Below are 20,151 nucleotides of genomic sequence, written 5' to 3' on the forward strand. Positions count from 1 at the left end.
GTTCTTTCTACAGAATGGGCCAGAGTTGCTTCCTCGCACAGATATGCTTCTCCTTCTAACAAGAATAATCGGGACAGCTTCCCCAAGATTACAAGTGCGTGCTGCTCCTTATTGTAAAAGGGAATTTATTAACTTTTGTTTTTTCAAGTTTCTATCTCTGTTTGGATTACACAATTCTACCCATCATTACGCTCTTCGCAGGTTCTAGCATCTAACACACTGACAACATTATGTACAAGCTGTGGGGGAGGTGAAGGGTGTACCTATGCCGAACAGGACGAGATTGATGTTTTACTTCAGGCTTTACAGTCCTCCTGCTCAAATGTGCGAGATGCCTCTCTACGGGTGAGCCGATTCTCATTTCATTTAGCTTTCTATTCTTTTTAATAGTTATTTTCCATTCATTCCTTTGATGTAAGCCTATGGTGATTACATCTTTTCAGTATATTTTACTCCTGTTTGCAGGCTATTTAACTGATGTTTGTTTTTGTTAGGGACTGGTGGAGCTTGAGCTGGTTTTACCGACTCCAGACAGTGATGAGAAGAATGGGTTGAAGTTGCTGCACAGACTCTGGGTGATGAAGTTTGATGTGGAAGAAGAAATAAAAGCACAAGGTGAAAGGTGAGAAATCTGTCATGATCCTTGTTTTCGAATGTTGGTTTTAATTCTGATCACAAAAAATTCTGATTAGACTTCATTTAACAAATATTTATGTTTATATATTTTTTCCAATAAAGATTTTGGGAGTCCATGGGCTTGGAGTTACAGCCTGAACTCTGCTCGCTGCTGATTGATGATGTTATTTATCACGAGGAAGCAGTGAGACAGGCTGGAGCAGAGGCCTTGTCTCATGCAGTAGAGGAATATTGTGATCAGGCCACTGAGGTCATGAAGAAACTGATTGGATTATATCACGATAAGCTCTACGTAAGTCCACAAAAAAAAATATTAAAATAATTGGCTTCATCTGCCCTGAGTGAGGTTGCTGTGAGATCATGGGTTTTGTGAGTGAACCCTCTCCGTTAAGAAAATTAAGGGTTGTGTGCATGTACATAAGTGTTCAGGACTAAACACTGCCGTTGTCTTTTATGTTGGTGTGCTAATGGAAGGGAAACATTTGGTCAGTGAGTGTATTCACCACTTGCACAAAAAAAACTGTAATTGTAATCTTTGCACTTTTACAAAACATCTGTTTCAGAAGTTTTCACTCTTTTTATTTCAGCGTCCACCTCCTATTCTAGATGCTTTAGGTCGAGTTATTTCCGAGTCTCCTCCTGATCAGTTTGAAGCTAGGTAAGTGTTTTTGTTTTGTTTTTACACCAGTGACCTAGTAGGACCTGTCGTTGACAATTCATAGTAAATTAAACCATAATTCTTTGATGTAATGTGTCTATTGGTATTGATCTCCTTTTCTTGTAGCATGTAGATACTGAGGTTAAGATCTTTGTTTTCAGGTGCGGCATAGCTCTGGCACTGAACAAGCTGGCTCAGTATTTAGACAGCGCTGAGGTCACTCCACTCTTCCAGTTCTTTGTTCCTGATGCACTTAACGATCGAAACCCTGAAGTCAGAAAATGTATGTTAGATGCTGCTTTGTCTGCACTAAATACACATGGAAAGGTCAGTATTAATGTTCAAATATGTAACCCATTTGTTGTACATTTTCTTTAGGCTTTGTGGTGGGATCAGTGTTGATAAAACTGTAATGTTGATCTTCCCTCAAATCTTTGTTGATGTATGTGGGTCACCTCAAAATGCATACAACTTTTTTTTTAAAGCCTTAGTCTTCCCATTCAGGGTATTATTAAATCTTGTTGTGTTGCAGGAGAGTGTAAATTCCTTATTACCAGTGTTTGAAGAATTCTTAAAGAATGCACCAAATGATGCCAATTATGATGCAGTCAGACAAAGTGTCGTCATTCTTATGGGATCGTTGGCAAAACACTTGGACAAAAGCGATCCGAAGGTTAAACCAATTGTTGCCAAACTGATTGCTGCGCTCTCTACTCCATCGCAGCAGGTGAGCCTTTTCAGATCTACAATGCATAATGTATAGGTGTAATTTCCATTTTATGAGTGACATATCTCAATAACACTTGCCTGCTTTCTGAAAGGTTCAAGAATCGGTAGCTGGCTGCCTGCCACCTCTTGTGCCAGCCATTAAAGAAGATGCCGGTGGAATGATTCAGAAGCTCTTGGCCCTCCTTCTGGAATCTGATAAGTACGCAGAGCGTAAAGGCGCAGCATATGGTTTGGCAGGGCTGGTTAAAGGCTTAGGAATCCTGTCCCTGAAGCAGCAGGATATGATGACCACGCTTACTGAAGCCATACAAGACAAAAAGAATTTCCGACGCAGGGAGGGTATGTAGTATATGTTAATCCCATTGCTGCAGGCTTGATTGTGGATAGATCTGTACAGCTGTTTCCCTTCTTCCAGGTGCTCTGTTTGCATTTGAGATGCTATGTAACATGCTCGGAAAGCTTTTTGAGCCCTATGTGGTCCATGTCTTACCTCACCTTCTGCTGTGCTTTGGAGATGGCAATCAGTATGTGAGAGAGGTTAGTACAATACACAATGTTCCAGCTTTTCCTCCCACCAGTGTAGCATTAAATGGTTAATTCCATTAATATTTTTCCCAGGCAGCAGATGAATGTGCCAAAGCAGTTATGAGTAATTTGAGTGCCCACGGAGTGAAGCTTGTTCTTCCATCATTGCTGGTAGCTCTAGAAGAGGAATCTTGGAGAACCAAAGCTGGTATTTATACATCTGTCCTTTTCAGTAATGTGTCTTTGCCAGATTTAGTATCTACTGCCATCTGCTCTCTCTGAATATGTTTCTTTTTAATATGTCAAAGCTATGATTCACTGTAGCTGGTTTATGATGTTCTTCCCTAATGATGGTGCAGTCATTTTGTTATTGTAATGTGTTTCAAACAGGATCCATTGAATTATTGGGTGCCATGGCTTACTGTGCCCCAAAACAGCTGTCCTCTTGTCTCCCAAATATCGTGCCTAAGCTCACTGAAGTACTGACGGACTCCCATGTGAAAGTTCAGAAAGCTGGCCAACAGGCGCTACGCCAAATTGGTGCAGTAATCCGCAATCCAGAGATCTTGGGTGAGTTTTTCAGTTACTAGTTATAATAATGTGACTTTGCTAGAATCCATGTGCCACACAAACCCAGGTACTGAAAGCTGGATTTCTGTTCTGCCTTTAGCAATCTCTCCCATTTTGCTGGATGCTCTTACGGACCCATCAAGAATGACACAGAAGTGTCTGCAAACGCTGCTGGACACAAAGTTTGTGCATTTCATAGATGCTCCCTCTCTAGCCTTAATCATGCCCATTGTGCAAAGGGCATTCCAGGACCGGTCCACTGATACTAGGAAAATGGCTGCTCAGATTATTGGAAACATGTACTCCCTCACAGACCAAAAGGTATGAATAATATACTTTTTTTTTTTTTTATCTGTGTTTTTGTTTTTTTTAAACCATTTTGTTACTCAATATAATGGTGTTGTATATAATATATAAATGGAACCTCAGGAAAGCAGTGTTGAGGAAGTATACATTTAAGTTCTGTTTAGATGCTGTGCACTACATATTTCACATATCAAACCAATAGCTCTGGTTTAAGCTTCCTATGCTGCAGTGGCAGAGATTTAAAATAAAAAAATAAATCCGTAATTTGTGCAGAACAAGTGTTTATATTCTGTTTTATTGGGGACAAATAGATGCATTTGCACATCTCTTTGAAGGACTTTTTGCTAAGCTGTAGAACTCTCTGATTTACATTATTTGTCAATTTCCCCAACATGTTTATGATCTTTATGGGGTACTGTTTTATTTTAACAAATAAGATATAGAAATAAATCACTGGCACTAGCAATGGCCTGTCCTTTGGCAGTGTCTTTTTGTTTTGTTTGTTTCGTTGTTTCTGTACAGAGTGAACTGGTTTTGGCAAAATATTTACTATAAAATCCATTAATTTATTCCAGGACCTGGCCCCTTACCTTCCAAGTGTCGTGCCTGGACTTAAAGCTTCACTGACAGACCCTGTTCCTGAAGTAAGAATCCAATTTGTGCTGTTAGCTACATTTCATTTACAAGTTATTATATTCCATAATTTACCAATGAATTACCTTTTTTAATTTTTTATTTTTTTTTTATAGGTGCGGACGGTATCTGCAAAGGCTCTGGGGGCCATGGTAAAGGGGACAGGAGAATCCTGCTTCCAGGACTTATTGCCATGGCTTATGGACACATTGGCCTCTGACTGTAGCTCTGTGGATCGGTCTGGCGCTGCTCAAGGTAGAAACAATTACATTTTGTTTTGCATTAAAGTGAAAAGCTAGGAAAATAAGGTAACCCATTTCCCTTAATTCTCTATCGCTCAGGTCTGTCTGAAGTTATGGCTGGGTTAGGAGTTGAGAAACTGGATAAACTCATGCCAGAAATTGTAGCAACCGCAAGTAAAGTGGATATTGCTCCTAACGTCCGTGACGGTTATATTATGATGTTCATTTATCTGCCAATCACCTTTGGTGACAAATTTACTCCTTATGTTGGACCCATAATTCCCTGCATTCTAAAAGTAAGTGTATAAAACAGCCTTCAGTTATTATCGGACTAGAGTGGAGAGCGCTTTTTCCGATGTCCAAAGTTAATTTCTTTCCCTCTTTGCATGATTGCAGGCCCTAGCAGATGAAAATGAGTTTGTAAGAGATACAGCACTACGTGCAGGGCAAAGGATAATCACCATGTATGCAGAGACTGCCATTGCACTTCTTCTACCACAGCTTGAGCAAGGCCTGTTTGATGATCTTTGGAGAATACGGTAAAGTGCTTGATTTGGCGCTTACTATAATCCCATTCTCTATTGCACCTTAGCAGACGGGAATGTTGGTATTAATTATTATGTCTCTCCATGTGTAGGTTTAGCTCTGTGCAGCTCCTTGGAGATCTGCTGTTCCATATTTCCGGGGTCACCGGAAAAATGACAACAGAAACCGCTTCTGAAGATGACAACTTTGGAACTCAACAGTCCACCAAGGTGAATGCTGCTTTTTATTTAATTTCAGATTTTACTTTGGTTTTATTTAAATCTAAGGGTGCCTTACCCTGAAGGGTTAATTAGTTGCTCTTTAGCGTCAAAAATATTTTTTGGCAGCAGGTTTTTTATATTGGCTTGAAGATGGCTGAAATACAAACATGAACTGTTCATCCGTCTTTGTTACGCTGGCTTTTCTGTTAAGGGTGTAAGGGAAAATGCACCAATGATAATGCAGCAATGTGTGCAGATCCTTGCGTTACATGTATTTTTGTGTGGGTGTGCATGAAGGTATAATTAATCACATGCATATAGAACGGGAAAACACTTCGTAGGTAAATTACAGTCTCCAATATGGAATGTGAGCTATTTCTCCTACTCGAAAACCTAGTCTGGGAATGATTACTTACTGCAGATCCACGCTGTTTCTACACCATGTATGCCAAGTTTCATTTCAGTAACTGATGGCTCACAGTTGGGCTTGTTGATTTCTTAATGGATACTAATGTCTCTTTCAACTCCTTGCTGTTTCAGGCGATCATATCTGCTCTGGGTCCCGAGAGAAGGAACAGAGTGTTAGCCGGTCTGTACATGGGACGCTCAGACACACAGCTCATGGTGCGACAGGCTTCTCTGCATGTTTGGAAGATTGTGGTTTCAAACACTCCTCGCACGCTGAGAGAAATTCTGCCGACTCTGTTTGCTCTACTTTTGGGCTTCCTGGCCAGCACTTGTTCAGATAAGAGGATAGTAAGTGGACTTCCTAATGCTTTCCTTTTTAGTTGTTCACTGATGCAGCACTCACTTATTTTTCTTTTCCTAGATTGCTGCAAGAACACTTGGAGACCTTGTCAGGAAACTTGGGGAGAAAATCCTCCCTGAAATCATTCCGATTTTGGAAGAAAGTTTGAGATCTGATAAAAGTGATGAAAGGCAGGGTGTGTGCATTGGCCTTAGTGAAATCATGAAATCGACAAGTCGAGATGCGGTACGATACTGGAGTTGAAACTATGCATATTAGAGCCTACACTTTTTTGGCTATTTTATTTCGATCACCTTGTGTCTTCTATATTGATTTATTTATTTCATTTTTATTTTGCAGGTTCTCTTTTTCTCAGAGTCTCTTGTTCCCACTGTGAGGAAGGCCCTGTGTGACCCCCTAGAGGAAGTCAGAGAAGCTGCAGCCAAAACCTTTGAACAGCTGCATTCTACTGTTGGGTACCAGGCTCTTGAAGACATTCTGCCTTTCCTTCTTCTGCAGTTGGTAATTACAGTAACAAGTGGGCAAGAAGCTGCCTCTACTGTTTTTTGGGGGGTAGGAGGGGGAATTGTTGCATTTGCTATGTATGCAAAGAAGGATTCCATTCTAATGTTTATCAGGAGTAACAATCCATTTATAATGTATTTTCATGTTTAGGATTTTCAAAACATGGTCTCTTTATTCTTAAGGTAGCATTGTCACTTTTAGAGTCTGTTTATTTGGCTAAGAGAAGCGAATGGAATTTTAACTACAATAAAAGTAGGCAACCTTCTGCACTCTAGGTGTAATGGACTACATATCCCTTAATTCTCTGGCAGACATAAAGGGGAGTTGTGTTCAATTACATCTGGAGTGCCAAAGTTTGCCTACCCCTACCCTAGATAGTAAACTATCTAGGGTAGGTGACTGTGAAGAAGCTGGACCTTCTTCACCCTTTTTGTCTCTTAAATAATCCATTGAACACTTGATAAGCTTAAAGTAAGATTGTGGCACTATATAAATAAAAATAATATACTTAGTTGAATCTCCCCATAGTCGTCACTAGTGATGGCTGTTAGGAAAAGAGTTGAAGGTGGAAACTCCATGATTGGTTAGCTTTTTTTTAAACTTTTTATTCAACCATGGCAGTGGTACACAAGACAAAGTAGTCCATACTTCATCTTCTGGTAGTTTTTAAATGTGCTGGAGTTTCATTAAACCCAGTCTGAAGTTTTATTTTTTTTGTAAAACAATTTGCGCACTAATTTTAAAATATATATATTTTATTTATTTTTATTCAAGGTTGTATTGTAAAACAATTACATTGTGTCACATGTAGTTGGGGCAACATGCCCTCAGGTGGATATCTTTACATCAGCAAGTGTTATATACAGGGTAGACTTATAACATGACATCAACATACAAGAAGTGAATGTTACAAGATTGTTTTTATCCTAATTGCCAAATGTACCATACTGCACAAGCCTGAACATATCATCTTGTGTCTCCTCCATTCCCTTCCTGTTGCCGAGGTACAAAGAAAGAAAAGAGGGTCTGTAGATTTTGGGAAGTAGAGAGAGTGTACAGTAATAGCGCCCTCATCAGGGCTGTCACCCCCCCCTCCCTTGGTGAGCAAGATAGCGACATTGGCAGAATGAGGTATTCGACATCTAGTCTCAATTGTTGCCCTCCGGACTGTTGTTTGGCTCTTTGGAGAGCCAGTCTGTCCATTGATACTAAAGCCCATGGTATAGTTGGGCCTTTCCAGCCAACTTGAGAATGAGCTCCTCAATGCCTAAAATCTCCTCCACTCGCTGTATCCAGTCTCTAGTGGAAGGGAGCGTCTTCTGTTTCCAGTGGCATGGTATAAGGCTGTTTGTCGCATTGATCAAGTTGCGGTATCACGGTCTTCTTATATCTCATGATTGGCATTGGGGTAGTGTGCAGTAGGTAAGCCTCCGGAGAGAGGAAGTCTAATATGACTGTGATTTAAAAATTGGCAGTGTTTAGAAGACACAAATTATTTTTTTCCCCTGTAGAGACTGCACATTAGAACATGTAGTTAGGCACTGATTGTGCAGAAACTATTGCTGACAATGCCAAATCATTAACAGCCACTGCTGGCAGCAAATATCAAAATATAGTAAGAGTACACCTTGTCTTTTGTCCTTTTAATCCAACTTATTTATTATTCGCATATACGGATTCTTCAGAAATGTTGTTTTGGTATTTTTTTTATCAATAATTATAAAAGCAGCTGGAATAATTTGCACGTAGTTAGAAGTCACTCAGGCCTATGGGGAACTGAGCCAACAGAATACACTTAAAAAGGAAGAGTACTGCACTCAGAAAATAGAGCTCCTGATCATCGCAAGGTTTTAATTTAAAGGACCACTCCACACCCATAAAGCCCTTCAGTTTGCTGACGTTCTTTATGGGTGTGGAGTATCCCATAATAATGACTGTTTCTATTAGAAATCAGCACTTTTATAAATAATTCATGAAACCCCTCTGAGGAGTTAATGGAAGCAGGAAGAAATCCTCCTGTTTGTTTGACATCCAAGGACGTTTCTGCCAGCTTCCAATGGCTCCCCTGAGCTAACGGAAGTTGCAGGTGCATTACTTGAGATTTGCATTCCTCCGACCAGCATCCAGACCTCACATCAGTATGCTGCTCGCCCACATGCACTGAAGGAGCCCCTCTGATTTACCCTGAAAACAGTCTCTTCTGGAGGAAAAGGGGAGGACTTGCAAAGGTTTCAGTTCACAAGAACTGGAGTTTTTGAAACTGTTTTAAGATGTATCCCCAATGAATACATCCACGTATCTACTAAACAGTCATTTCAATAATTGTTTTCTTATATGGACATTAGATTGTTCCTTTAGCTTAATGTTTGCACACTAAATTCAGGTAACCAATCTATCTACATATGTCTCCCCAGGATGATGAAGAAATGTCAGAATTTGCCCTTGATGGGCTGAAGCAAGTTATGGCAGTGAAGAGTCGAGTTGTGCTTCCTTATCTGGTGCCTAAGGTATGTTTAGTTACAATTGAGACTGCGCTTTAGTTAGCAGCTGATGAAGACCTACCATCCCAGTAGGGACATTTCAATTATTTCTACCCTGTTTTGCCCTTTGCAGCTGATCATCCCTCCTGTAAACACCCGTGTTCTGGCCTTCCTTTCATCAGTAGCTGGGGATGCTCTGACTAGACACTTGAATGTTATCCTTCCCGCTGTCATGTCTGCTTTGAAAGCACATTTAGGAACAGATGATGAGCAGGCGGTAAGCAAATGTGACTTTGATGTGCACTGTTTTCTTAAATGCGAGTTTGTTAATCCAGAGGTTTAGACTGAACAAAAATCACTGCTCTGTACAGTTTTCTAATTTAAATTGAACCGGGATGACCTGTCATTGTGTGTTTTATTTTCTACAAAGCCTTGTCTGTTAGAAAGAAATCAGAATTCTTGGAATAAAAGATTTATAAAATAGTGGCTGCAATTTATTTTACAAGAAATCTACCGCTTTGCTGGGCTAATGCAAAGAAGCATTTTACTACTTAACTCTTTTTAGGGCAAAGGTAATACACACTTTATTGGCAAGTGCTTAACCCTTTTATTTTGTTCTACCGAACATGTGTAAAAAGTAGTAAAATGTGTAAAAAGTAGTGGCACTACGCTTTTTTTTTTCTCTTCAATGGGTTCCTGTTTTTTTACATTTGCAAATGTCCATCTTTGTTGCAGGAGCTGGCAAATTGCCAGGCTGTCATCCTGTCCGTGGAAGATGATGTTGGTCAGAGAATTGTGATTGAGGATTTGCTGGATGCCACTCGCAGTCCTGATGTAGGCATGCGACAGGCAGCTGCAATTATACTGAATATGTACTGTGCAAAGACAAAGGCTGATTACACCCCACATCTAAGGAGCCTGGTTTCTGGACTGCTTCGACTCTTCAACGACAATAATAGTGTCGTTCTAAATGAAAGCTGGGATGCCCTTAATTCCATTACCAAAGTAAGTATTGTAGTTCATAGAAGTCGTGCTATCCCTGGCGTTCATTTTGACAACCATCCACTGTGTTTTCTGACAAGGGATGCTTTGTATTACAGCTCTCCCCTTCTCATGCCCGGCACACCTTATAATATGTGTGTAGTAACAAGTCGGTTGTCTGAAATAGGATGAAACTAATAGGACATTTTATCCAAGTCTGACACCATCACATGAGTGTCAAACTCTGTTTCCTTTCGCCCCATCTGTGGTATTAATGCATTGGATCACACAGCAAATAAGTTACAGATCTGCCATTGCTGGTATTTGCCTTCACAGTGATTATAGTTGAACACTACACAAGATAAGAAATATGGCATGTAACAAAATCACGACAAAACTCCCCACAGTGCAAATACAAAAATTACTGTAATGTTCATATCTCAAGCTGGACTTTGTAAAGTCCTTATTGAGCAAATTAACTTGAGAAATCACGTTTCCACAACTACCCCAGAGTTCACAGCTTGACATGCATATGAGCTCAGGCAGGTTAAGACGTGTCTGCAGAAGTGCAGTATGAAGTCTGGGAATTCTGGGATAGTTGTGGATTTCTCAAGTTCGTATGCTCAAGAAGGACTTGGCAAAATCCAGTGTGAAATATGCAGTGATGCATAATAGTATTTGTGTGTGTGTGTATATTAGCAGATGCATGCACACGTAATGCAGAATTTATCTCTACTGCTCTTTTTAAACTATAGCACCTAAAATTGTAAATACAACATTGCAAAAATAAGTGGAACTGTATAACTAATAAAACATGAAAACAGAATCTAAAGCCTTTTAAAAATGCAACATTTTCCTTGCTCCTCTGAGTGCTTTAAGTTGCGCTGTAGTATGTGTGATTAATTGATCACAACTGTTAGAACATTGGGAGGTATATACAAGTACATTTGGTGCTTGAATTAAGGGTTCCGTGCTGATGTAAGGCAGCTCGGTCTGTTTACATAATTTATTAATAGCTACTGTAATATTTTATTTTTAAATGTTTTCTTTTATTCAAGTCGTTAAAAATTGGAAAGTGTGCTTAACTGAAATTCTATGTTTGTGTAGAAACTGGATGCTGGAAGCCAGTTGATGTTGATTGATGACTTGCACAGAGATGTCCGTATGGTGGGGAATGACGCGAAAGGAGAGCATGTTCCTGGGTTCTGTATTCCAAAGAAGGTAATTAAATAACACACAGTGCCCCACAAATCCTAGGCTCACAAGTGCAACCCAACAATGGGATCTGGTTTTTAGAATGTTTTATTTTTCCCTGTTCAGTTAGTGGCTGATGGAACAGCTGCTCCTGACCCAAAACACACAAGATGCTTGTGAGAGGACAGTTGGGGGAATGTGAAAAAAAAACTAAACATTTTAGCATTAACTTTAAAAAATGGGCTGCTTTACAGCTTGCTGCAGTGTTTAAGGTGCTTCACCATTGTGCTGTCTTAGTATTTGCACCCACAATCAAAATTAATTCCCCTGCTCACAAACTCCCACTACGTTGTGGTCACAATGATTATAGTGCACCTCAGCCCCAAATACATATAATAGAAAAAAAAAGAAAAGAAAAATAAAGCTCTATGTGCACTATCCCAAATCCGTATGCACATTTAAATAACTGGAGATTTTTAGTATCACTCGTATGGCCACTAAAGTCAAGGCAAAACTCAATAGGTGAGTCCTACGCGAACAATTCACCTGAGACAGAGAGGGGTGTTTTTCTGAACCCCTTAACACGTATTAATCCTTAATAGGGTAAACATTGTATGGGCAGCAGCACTGCAACATAGCTGTATAATGCCAAAATCAAATCCAAACATACAGAATTAAGCCCTGCTTTCAAATTCCCACTACTCCTGGGCAGCAGGAGTGCTACTCATACCATTCAAGTCATATTCTCCCCAACTTGCAGCCATTTTGGAGGAGCTTACATGTTCACAGCATCAACGCAAGGTTACATTTTCTATTCATATTTACTATTTAGAAATTATCCCGATTTTTATTTCTTTATTTTGTTAGTATTTTAATATCTTATTATTGTTAAAGGAACACTCTATGCAACATAACCAATACAGCCAACTATTCGTGTAGTATCTCTAGTGCCAGGAGTGTTTGGTGCCCTCCTACAGTAATTAGTCAAACCTTTTGACAACGTACCTGGGTCCTAACAGGCTCCCGTTGCCTCAGCTCTTTGGGCAATTAATGCGACCCTGTATGGCCACGCTTCACTCAGCGGCAGGACCCAGGTAAGTTGCATGGGTGCAGCAGGACACAGGAAGTTGGCAAACCATTCTTAAACAGTTTGACTACTAATGCTGGAAGGGCACAGGGTACTTGGCAAACATAGAGCTGTAGAGATTATGGTCCTTGGAGTGGTCCTTTAATAATTTATTTAAATAAAAATGGAAATTAGAAACTTAGCTGGTTGGTTTAAGTTAATCTGCTAAATTTACGTTTGGTTATATTCTGTAACATTTTTAAAAATAACCCATGAACAATTAAAATTTTGCCTTTCAAGAAAGTTTTTTTTTTTTTTTTTATTCAAATCCTGGAATCTCCAATCATGGAGGGACACTTTAACAAACTTGTGTTTTAAGTGCTGTGTTGAACTTCCATTATAGGGGGTGACCTCAATTTTGCCAGTACTGAGGGAAGGAGTACTTACAGGGAGTCCGGAACAGAAAGAAGAGGCAGCTAAAGCTTTAGGTCTGGTGATTCAGTTAACGTCTGCCGAAGCTTTAAAGCCTTCAGTAATTAATATCACAGGACCTTTAATCCGTATACTGGGAGACCGCTTCAATTGGACTGTGAAAGTGGCCCTGCTTGAAACCCTGAGCCTCCTCCTAGGAAAGGTAAAGTGAGACATGCACACAGCAGCCTGGTAAATACTGGTATTCTTGAATGTTTTTCATATATGTGAATCAATATGGTGACGATTAACAAGCAGCGTGTTGAGGACTGTGTCACAGCCACCATTCATTAGAATTGAATCTGCTTGCTCATTATAAGAAGTGTAATGCTGTACAGGATAGACCGGGGAAGAGCAAAAAGGAAAGATGTAGTTGCTCTTATACAGACACAAAATCACTGGATAAATACAATACAAATACAATGGGTCAAAATATATGCGGCTACATCTTTTTCTTTTATGCATATCGAGGAACATATGCAATTGTAGTTGCTGCTAATAATGTGACTAGGTGCTTTAATATCCTGTATTATTCTATGTGCAGCGAAAATACTACTTTTTTATGGCTATTATATCCAAAATGATACCATTTTTTTGTTTTGTTTACTATCTGTTGATTTATTTTGAACTTTTAGCCTGATTTTTTTTTTTTGTTTTTATACCCCCACTTCAGGTTCATATTGCTTTAAAACCTTTCCTTCCACAACTACAAACCACATTTACCAAAGCCCTGCAGGATTCCAACCGCGCTGTACGACTAAAGGCAGCCGATGCCTTGGGTAAACTCATCGTTATTCACACTAAAGTTGACCCACTCTTCACAGAATTGCTGAACAATATCCGCACGTGCGAAGATTCTGGAATCAGGTATTTTTAGTTCTGGCCCACCGACCCGAGTACCTACTGATCTTTTTAAATAACTTGCCATTACCCATATAATGATTGCTGTGTACACTTGCAGGGAAACCATGCTTCAAGCTGTTAGATTCCTTATTCAGGGTGGAGGAGGAAAGATGGACGCAACAATTCGGAAGAATTTTGTCACGTTGTTGATTCAGATGCTGGGACATGATGAGGTATTTCTTTGTGATTACTTGGTTTGCTCTTTAGGTCTAGGGGAGTCTTATGGGAATAACATTTGAACTACGCAAACACAATGAAGACATGGAATTCCAGTTAACGTGTTTTCTTTGGGCACAGAGGAATATCTGCATCTTTTAGATAGCTGGGAGTATCACTTTCTGTTCTTAGCACCTTGGATGCAGGGAGCTAACCAGTTTAGGTGTGCTCCTGGTTTCCACTGGCATTAGAAAAGACTATCTCAAAATCATTTTTCACCTAGTACTTTTAAAAGGGAGTTTTAAAATGCTGATGTGATTCCATGATAACCAACTTCACATCGTCAGACCTTCAACTGATCGTTACTGATTTGTTACTGGCTGGTTAAATTAAAACAAGTTTTTTTTTTTTTTTTTTAATTCTATATTTTTTGAATAGGCAATTAGGTGGAGAGACAGGTAACATACATTCCATTTTGTACATCAGGCGTTCAAGAGACAAAAAGTGTATCTATGTCATATTGTGCACAGTGTTGCAAATACTTTGTATAAACAGTTAACATAAGTTGCTAAAACATAAACTTCCTTTTTAGAAATAATCAGGTGACAGCCGCCATCGAAACGTCAAAAGCCTGTTTACACTCACACAGTTTCATTAATGTTGGGTGCTCACGTTTTTAGCATTTACATTTCCCCCCACTTTGTTTCAGGATGCTACACGCATGGCTTCTGCTGGCTGCCTTGGGGAACTCTGTGCCTGTCTTCCTGAAGAAGAACTCAATGCACTCCTAGAGCTGCATCTGCTGGGTCTGTCTTATCAATTAATTCTATTTATTTTGTGTGTTACTTGTTCATCTTTAAAGGTAGCCTGACATTTTACTAGTTATGAAAATGTATTTGAAATTTCCACAAAGCATATGAGGGATTAGGCTTTTTTACTATATTGTTATCTATAGAATGTACGTTTATTTATGAGTCAAGCTATAAATATGCATCTTTCAATGGATGAACAAGGTGGGTCAAAATTCAGAGTGCTGTTTGAGGAGTCAATAACTTTTTTTATTTTGTATTAATGAACCAATTTCAATGATATTGCATACCATGAGTGTGCAATGTAAGGAGATTTTGGTTGACTAGATACAGAAGAGTACATCTTTTAACGGAGGTCTATTTGCCACTTTGAAAAGTCAGGCTCTTTTGATTAAATTGTCCATAACCTTAGTTAACGTTTGAGGCTCTAGCACTTGAATTTCTGCACGGATATTCTCCTTGAGCTGCTCAAGTTTATGCAGTTTGTTCGCGTACACCTGCTCCTTCAGATTTCTCCACAGGAAGTATTCAGGAGCTGAAACGGGCGAACGTGGCGGGCAGTTAATCTGTGAATTTCTTGCAATTATCCGCTCGCCGAACAGTTGTCATTTTGAAAATAAAATTCCACTGTTTTTACTTGTTGTTCCTTTGTGAAATGATAATGCTCCCAAGATTTGGTTATAATCTGTACCTGCAGTAAAAAAAAAAATAGAACTACTAACAAATAAGTTATTTACCTGTCAAATCCTACTATGAATTTTTGGCCATCCTGTATTTAATCAGTACATTTCTCAGTTAAAACATGAAATGCCACTATAATTCCTATATTAATAATTAAGAATAAATTCAATGTATGTGTTTGACTTACAGGAAGTTCAGTAGTGTTCCTTTATTGGTCTGTTTATATGCTTTCGTAAAGTGATGTATTTTAATGCTTTCTTAAACAGTTGAAACGTAGGAAAAGCCTAATTAACTGGAGGGGGGATAGGAATTCCAAAATAAAGGGGCAACCCTAGCGATGTCTTCAAAACAGGATTTGACGGTGCGGGTGGGCACAGAGTGAAGGTGTTTGCCATCGGCAGAGCAGAGTGGTTGGAATGAGATATTTATCAGGGTGGATATGTAGATGGTACTTTATAGGTAATAGATTTTGAATTGATTTCAGGAATGTTTCAGTCTACAATATGACCTTTTCAGCGTCACTCTATAGTAGAAAAGTTAAGGAGCATACTTTTCTTTATAGTTAGTGTTTGTAGATACATACTTACACTATAAAGGCATTCTCTCTCTCTCTTCTTCTGCTTAAATGTTTTGCTACTGATAGTCTTCTTTGTATTAGTCTATTGGATTAATGTTCTTGCTGTTTATCATTCACAGCTGATTTTACCGGAATCGACTGGATGGTCAGGCATGGGAGAAGCTTGGCACTCTCGGTAGCTATAAATGTGGCCTCCACCAAGTTCTGCACTCCCAAGTTTTCCAGTAGTCTTGAGTCTGTGGTAATCAGCCATGCTACAGCAGACAGGGTAAGATTCAAAACTGCGTGGCTGGGAATGACAATAAATGAATTTGTAAGGGCTGTTTTACATATCTCACAGTTTAATCTCTTACAATGTTTAAATTACACTTTTTACTCTAGTACTTCATTGTTAATATGGTGATTGTTCTAGAGGAAAAAAACATGTTGATTGCTAATGAAATAATGTTCCGTAGATCCCAATAGCTATGAGTGGAATAAGAGCGTTGGGATATCTGATGAAATATTACATTGAGGCAGAAGGTGGGACTCTACCTCCAAAACTGACAACTCTCCTTATAAAGGTAGGCGTGAAAACGGTTTCTATCTGGCACCTATAGTTCATTTAGCATTGTTGGATTAAATTCTTTATAATGGCACCATAACCTCTTCAGTGGGCAGTAGTGATTCTGAGAATTGAAGTGTTCCTTTATATTATCATTATTATGTATCTAATGCTTTCCTATTCTGAATTCCTGACAGTGTCTCCAGAATCCATCAAGTGATATCAAACTTGTGGCTGAGAAGATGATCTGGTGGGCAAACAAAGATCATTTGCCACCAATGGACCCACAGACCATCAAACCACTACTGAAGGCGCTTTTAGACAATACAAAGGACAAAAATACAAGTGTTCGAGCGTACAGTGATCAGGCTATAGTGAACCTTTTAAAAATGAGGACTAACAATGACCTCTTTCAGGTATGTGTATAGGACATGAAGAACCTATGTTGTAGCACATATCTGCATTTCACATGAACAGACAGGGAATTGTGGGCTGTCATGTAAATATGATCTGGTAGCATAGATAAAATGCATTTAAATAAAATATTGGGTAATATATATGAGCGGTTACAAGCAAGTATGTGACCGCTGCACTAGACTTCCAGTTTACCAAGGATCCACCAAGATTAATCGGTTAAAAATTATATAATTTCATATTTGGGACCGTGAAAGGGTCATAGAGAACATTGCCTTTAATTTGAATTCTAAATATATCTGCATCTATTGGCTTGTTTTATTATATTATTAGTTTTCTCTTTGGCTCCATCATACACCACTAATATAGTTTTATCTTGTGCTCTCAGAGTATTACGAAGATACTGGATACGGCTAGTATAGAGATGTTGAATGAAAGCTGCCGTCGCTCTCTAAAGAAGCTTGCATCCCAGGCTGATTCCAGCGAACAGATTGATGAAACTATTTTGACGTGATAAGGAACCTTTGCTGACAATTCACCTCTGATCATCGATGGTTTTTGCTTTTGAAAATGCACTAATTGGGTAGTGCATTACAGTCTGAAAGATAGTTTTCTTTGGGTTTTAAATTAAAAAAAAAAAATCTGTTAGTCAATTTCTATAAATCTTGCTCAGAAACACCTAAAACGTTTCCTCTGTGTATCATGAGTTATTTTTTTTTCTCTCCAAATTCACATACCAAGTAAAATATCTTAGGAAAATGAATGATATACTAAAAACAAGCTGCTTATGATCAACAATTCAACAATAAAAAAACAACAACCCTACCAACTCAATTACACATGGTTTGCAGGTTCATGATTTGAATATACATATACAGGACATGTTTGTGTTGAATTTTACAAAAGTACAAACCATTTCTATTTCACTGCAGCGGTAAAAAGTATTCGGTAAAAATTACTTCTACGTTCTAAAGGTAATGTGTTCAAGAAAGTAAACAAAAACCCTTAAAAATAAAAAAAGATAATTTTCATTTTGTTGTTGGTTCACATTTCAGTGGCAGGCACACCTCCATACCATACCTGATGTATAAAAAAATATATATATATATATAGAAAATGGGTTAATGGTATAAGTAGTTGATCCTTGAGCAGGTTCATTCATTATTTAAGATGAGTGAAACTGCTCTGTAAATGGATATGTGCTATATATACATAGCTCAGTTCACTTTGTAGTGAAATGAAATTTATGAATCACTACTGGCGGAGCCACAGTCCAGAGCTCGCTCTCTCAGTAGTAGGGCGATTTCAGTCAATAAAAGCAGTTCACGTTTTTCGCTGCACTTGTAAATTGCCCTAGGATGGAAGATCGGGTGCAGGATTCTCTCTACAGCATAACTCTTGCAATGATACAAAGTTGTTATAGTGCTTAAAGTGATCTATAATCCAAAGATTGTTACTTTAAACTTAACGTTTGAGATATCTCTGCAATTAGGGTTTTGGGCGTCAACCTTAAATATTATCCCTTTAAGTTTTACAAGCAGGATTACACACCCGTATTACGTACTTTAAAACAGGATTGCAAACATATCAGGCTGATGTGTATTATACAAAGCAGAGAATTGAAAAGAAGCTCTTATGTCTCCCTTTTGTCTGATTACACTTGGCAAAGATTTCCACTACAGTCTCAGTCTTCAATATTTTTCTTACAATTAAGATGTTTGATATCTGTTCTAGCACTATTTTTATGTTATAGACTAGCTGCTAACATATACTTCTTTGGCTGAAAAGGCACAGTTAAAGGAATAATTATAATCATCATAGTGGTTATGGTTCCAGGAATACCCTGGTGCTGTCTCATGGTAAGTTGTCATACAGTTAATGAACAGTTTAACACTACATGGGCTTGTTAAAGGTGTCTTTTATCCTCCTTGTCTTCAGTGATATGCAAAAATGGTAGTTCAGATTTCATTAGCATTATCTATTGGTTAAAAGTAAGTTTTTGCATTAGTAATTTTGGTGCTTAACCCCTTCAGGACGGGTGACGAACGAGGTCCGTCATCCTGGGGATACCCTTAACGACGGGTGACAGACCTTGTCCGTCACGCGGTAAAATTAACCCCAGATCGCCGCAATCACTGAGTTAATAGTGCTCTGGTCTGCCTCTGTATTAGAGGCAGACCGGGTGCACCGGATCAGGCTGTCCCAGCACGTGGCGCGAGCACATGTGCTTGGTATACTCACCTTCCGCCTCCCTGCACTTCCGGGTTCACTGTGAAGTGCAGGGAGACGGATCTTCACTGATCTTGTTCCTGTTAGAAAAAAAATAAAGTTAGTTTAAAATCCCACACCCCTTTTAATAAAAAATTAACCCCTTCCCTGCTAATTGATCACTAACTACAGTGATCAATTGGCATGGATTACATTTTACTGTCATCTGATTATTATTTTTTTAACCCTTGAGGGTTAATTCTTTTTTTTTTTTTTTTTTTTTTTTTTTTTTTACCCTCGGGTTAAATTTACTTACTTAATTTAAATATTTTAAAATTATATATTTAGCTAACTGGGGTGGGTGGAAGTTAGTTGGGAATTTGGGGATTTGGAGGTAGGCTAACTAGGGGTTAACGTTAAAAAAGTTTTAAAATAAGCTTTAAAAAGTATTAAAACTTTTTTAACGTTTAAGTAAAAAAACACCCCCCTTTACCCAGTCCAAATAAAAATTAACACCTTCCCTGCCAGTCGATCACTGCCTACAGTGATCAAAATACAGATCACAGTATTATATTGTGATCAAATTTGTTTTAACCCCTGAGGATTAACATTTATTTATTAACCCTTAGGGGTTCAATTTATTTAATTAATTTAAATATTTTATAATTATATATTTTGCTAGCTGGTGTGGGTGGGAGTTAGGGGGAATTTACGGTTAGTTCTGCTTACTGCTAGTTAGGGGTTAACGGTAAAAAAAAAAAAAGCTTAGAAAAATGTTAAATCTGTAAAAAAAAAGTTTAAGGAAAGTTTTAAAAAATAATAAGCAAAACAAAAGTTTAAAAACTAGTTTTAAAAAAGTAGAACAATACATTAAAAAAATGCTCATTACCACTACACCTGGAGCAAACTAGAGAAAAAATTATCCCACGCTAAGGTTCAAAATATGCCTTTTGAATTACCCCAGGCAGGGGTGTTTTAGCCGCAAGGCAAACAAGGCATTTGCCTTGGGCGGCATTTTCCAGGGGGCGGCAAAAAACGCCGCCCCAAAATGCCCAGGGCAAATGCCTTGTGGCTAACTGGGCTGATGGGCTGGGCGGGCGGCTGGCGAGGGAGCTCTTCCTCTGAGCGCTCTGCTCAGATCCCTCACGCGCCGCAGAGTAAGCCTGGGAGCCGGAATATGATGTCATCTTCAGGCTCCCAGCCTCACTCTGCGGCGCGAGGGAGCTGAGCAGAGAGCTCAGAGGAAGAGCTCCCTCACCAGCCGCCTACCCGCCAGCGCACAGCAGCCTGCACGCCCGGCCCGCAGCCACTGGACCACCAGGGAGAAACCAAAAGTAAGGAGGCTGGGG

General features: G+C 39.0%; 1 protein-coding gene across 1 annotated transcript in view; it reads left to right on the forward strand.

Moving 5' to 3' along the window:
- The window catches only part of GCN1 (GCN1 activator of EIF2AK4), a 34,248-nt gene extending 16,820 nt beyond the window's left edge, over positions 1 to 17,428 (forward strand). Inside the window, exons 27-58 of the mRNA XM_063454597.1 lie at positions 14 to 94; positions 202 to 345; positions 495 to 622; positions 739 to 928; positions 1,224 to 1,294; positions 1,456 to 1,621; positions 1,827 to 2,021; positions 2,116 to 2,362; positions 2,439 to 2,560; positions 2,642 to 2,756; positions 2,939 to 3,118; positions 3,219 to 3,439; positions 4,000 to 4,068; positions 4,174 to 4,312; positions 4,399 to 4,595; positions 4,696 to 4,838; positions 4,937 to 5,054; positions 5,586 to 5,801; positions 5,875 to 6,039; positions 6,154 to 6,315; positions 8,733 to 8,825; positions 8,932 to 9,075; positions 9,534 to 9,803; positions 10,887 to 11,000; positions 12,443 to 12,673; positions 13,184 to 13,377; positions 13,472 to 13,586; positions 14,279 to 14,375; positions 15,756 to 15,904; positions 16,092 to 16,199; positions 16,378 to 16,596; positions 16,983 to 17,428. Coding sequence (XP_063310667.1) covers positions 14 to 94; positions 202 to 345; positions 495 to 622; positions 739 to 928; positions 1,224 to 1,294; positions 1,456 to 1,621; positions 1,827 to 2,021; positions 2,116 to 2,362; positions 2,439 to 2,560; positions 2,642 to 2,756; positions 2,939 to 3,118; positions 3,219 to 3,439; positions 4,000 to 4,068; positions 4,174 to 4,312; positions 4,399 to 4,595; positions 4,696 to 4,838; positions 4,937 to 5,054; positions 5,586 to 5,801; positions 5,875 to 6,039; positions 6,154 to 6,315; positions 8,733 to 8,825; positions 8,932 to 9,075; positions 9,534 to 9,803; positions 10,887 to 11,000; positions 12,443 to 12,673; positions 13,184 to 13,377; positions 13,472 to 13,586; positions 14,279 to 14,375; positions 15,756 to 15,904; positions 16,092 to 16,199; positions 16,378 to 16,596; positions 16,983 to 17,108 — 4,929 coding nt within the window. The 3' untranslated portion in view covers positions 17,109 to 17,428. The remainder of the gene's footprint in view (positions 1 to 13; positions 95 to 201; positions 346 to 494; positions 623 to 738; positions 929 to 1,223; positions 1,295 to 1,455; positions 1,622 to 1,826; positions 2,022 to 2,115; positions 2,363 to 2,438; positions 2,561 to 2,641; positions 2,757 to 2,938; positions 3,119 to 3,218; positions 3,440 to 3,999; positions 4,069 to 4,173; positions 4,313 to 4,398; positions 4,596 to 4,695; positions 4,839 to 4,936; positions 5,055 to 5,585; positions 5,802 to 5,874; positions 6,040 to 6,153; positions 6,316 to 8,732; positions 8,826 to 8,931; positions 9,076 to 9,533; positions 9,804 to 10,886; positions 11,001 to 12,442; positions 12,674 to 13,183; positions 13,378 to 13,471; positions 13,587 to 14,278; positions 14,376 to 15,755; positions 15,905 to 16,091; positions 16,200 to 16,377; positions 16,597 to 16,982) is intronic.
- Positions 17,429 to 20,151: the final 2,723 nt, after the last annotated feature.

Source organism: Pelobates fuscus, chromosome 5 (genome assembly GCF_036172605.1).
Source record: "Pelobates fuscus isolate aPelFus1 chromosome 5, aPelFus1.pri, whole genome shotgun sequence".
Lineage (NCBI taxonomy): Eukaryota > Metazoa > Chordata > Amphibia > Anura > Pelobatidae > Pelobates > Pelobates fuscus.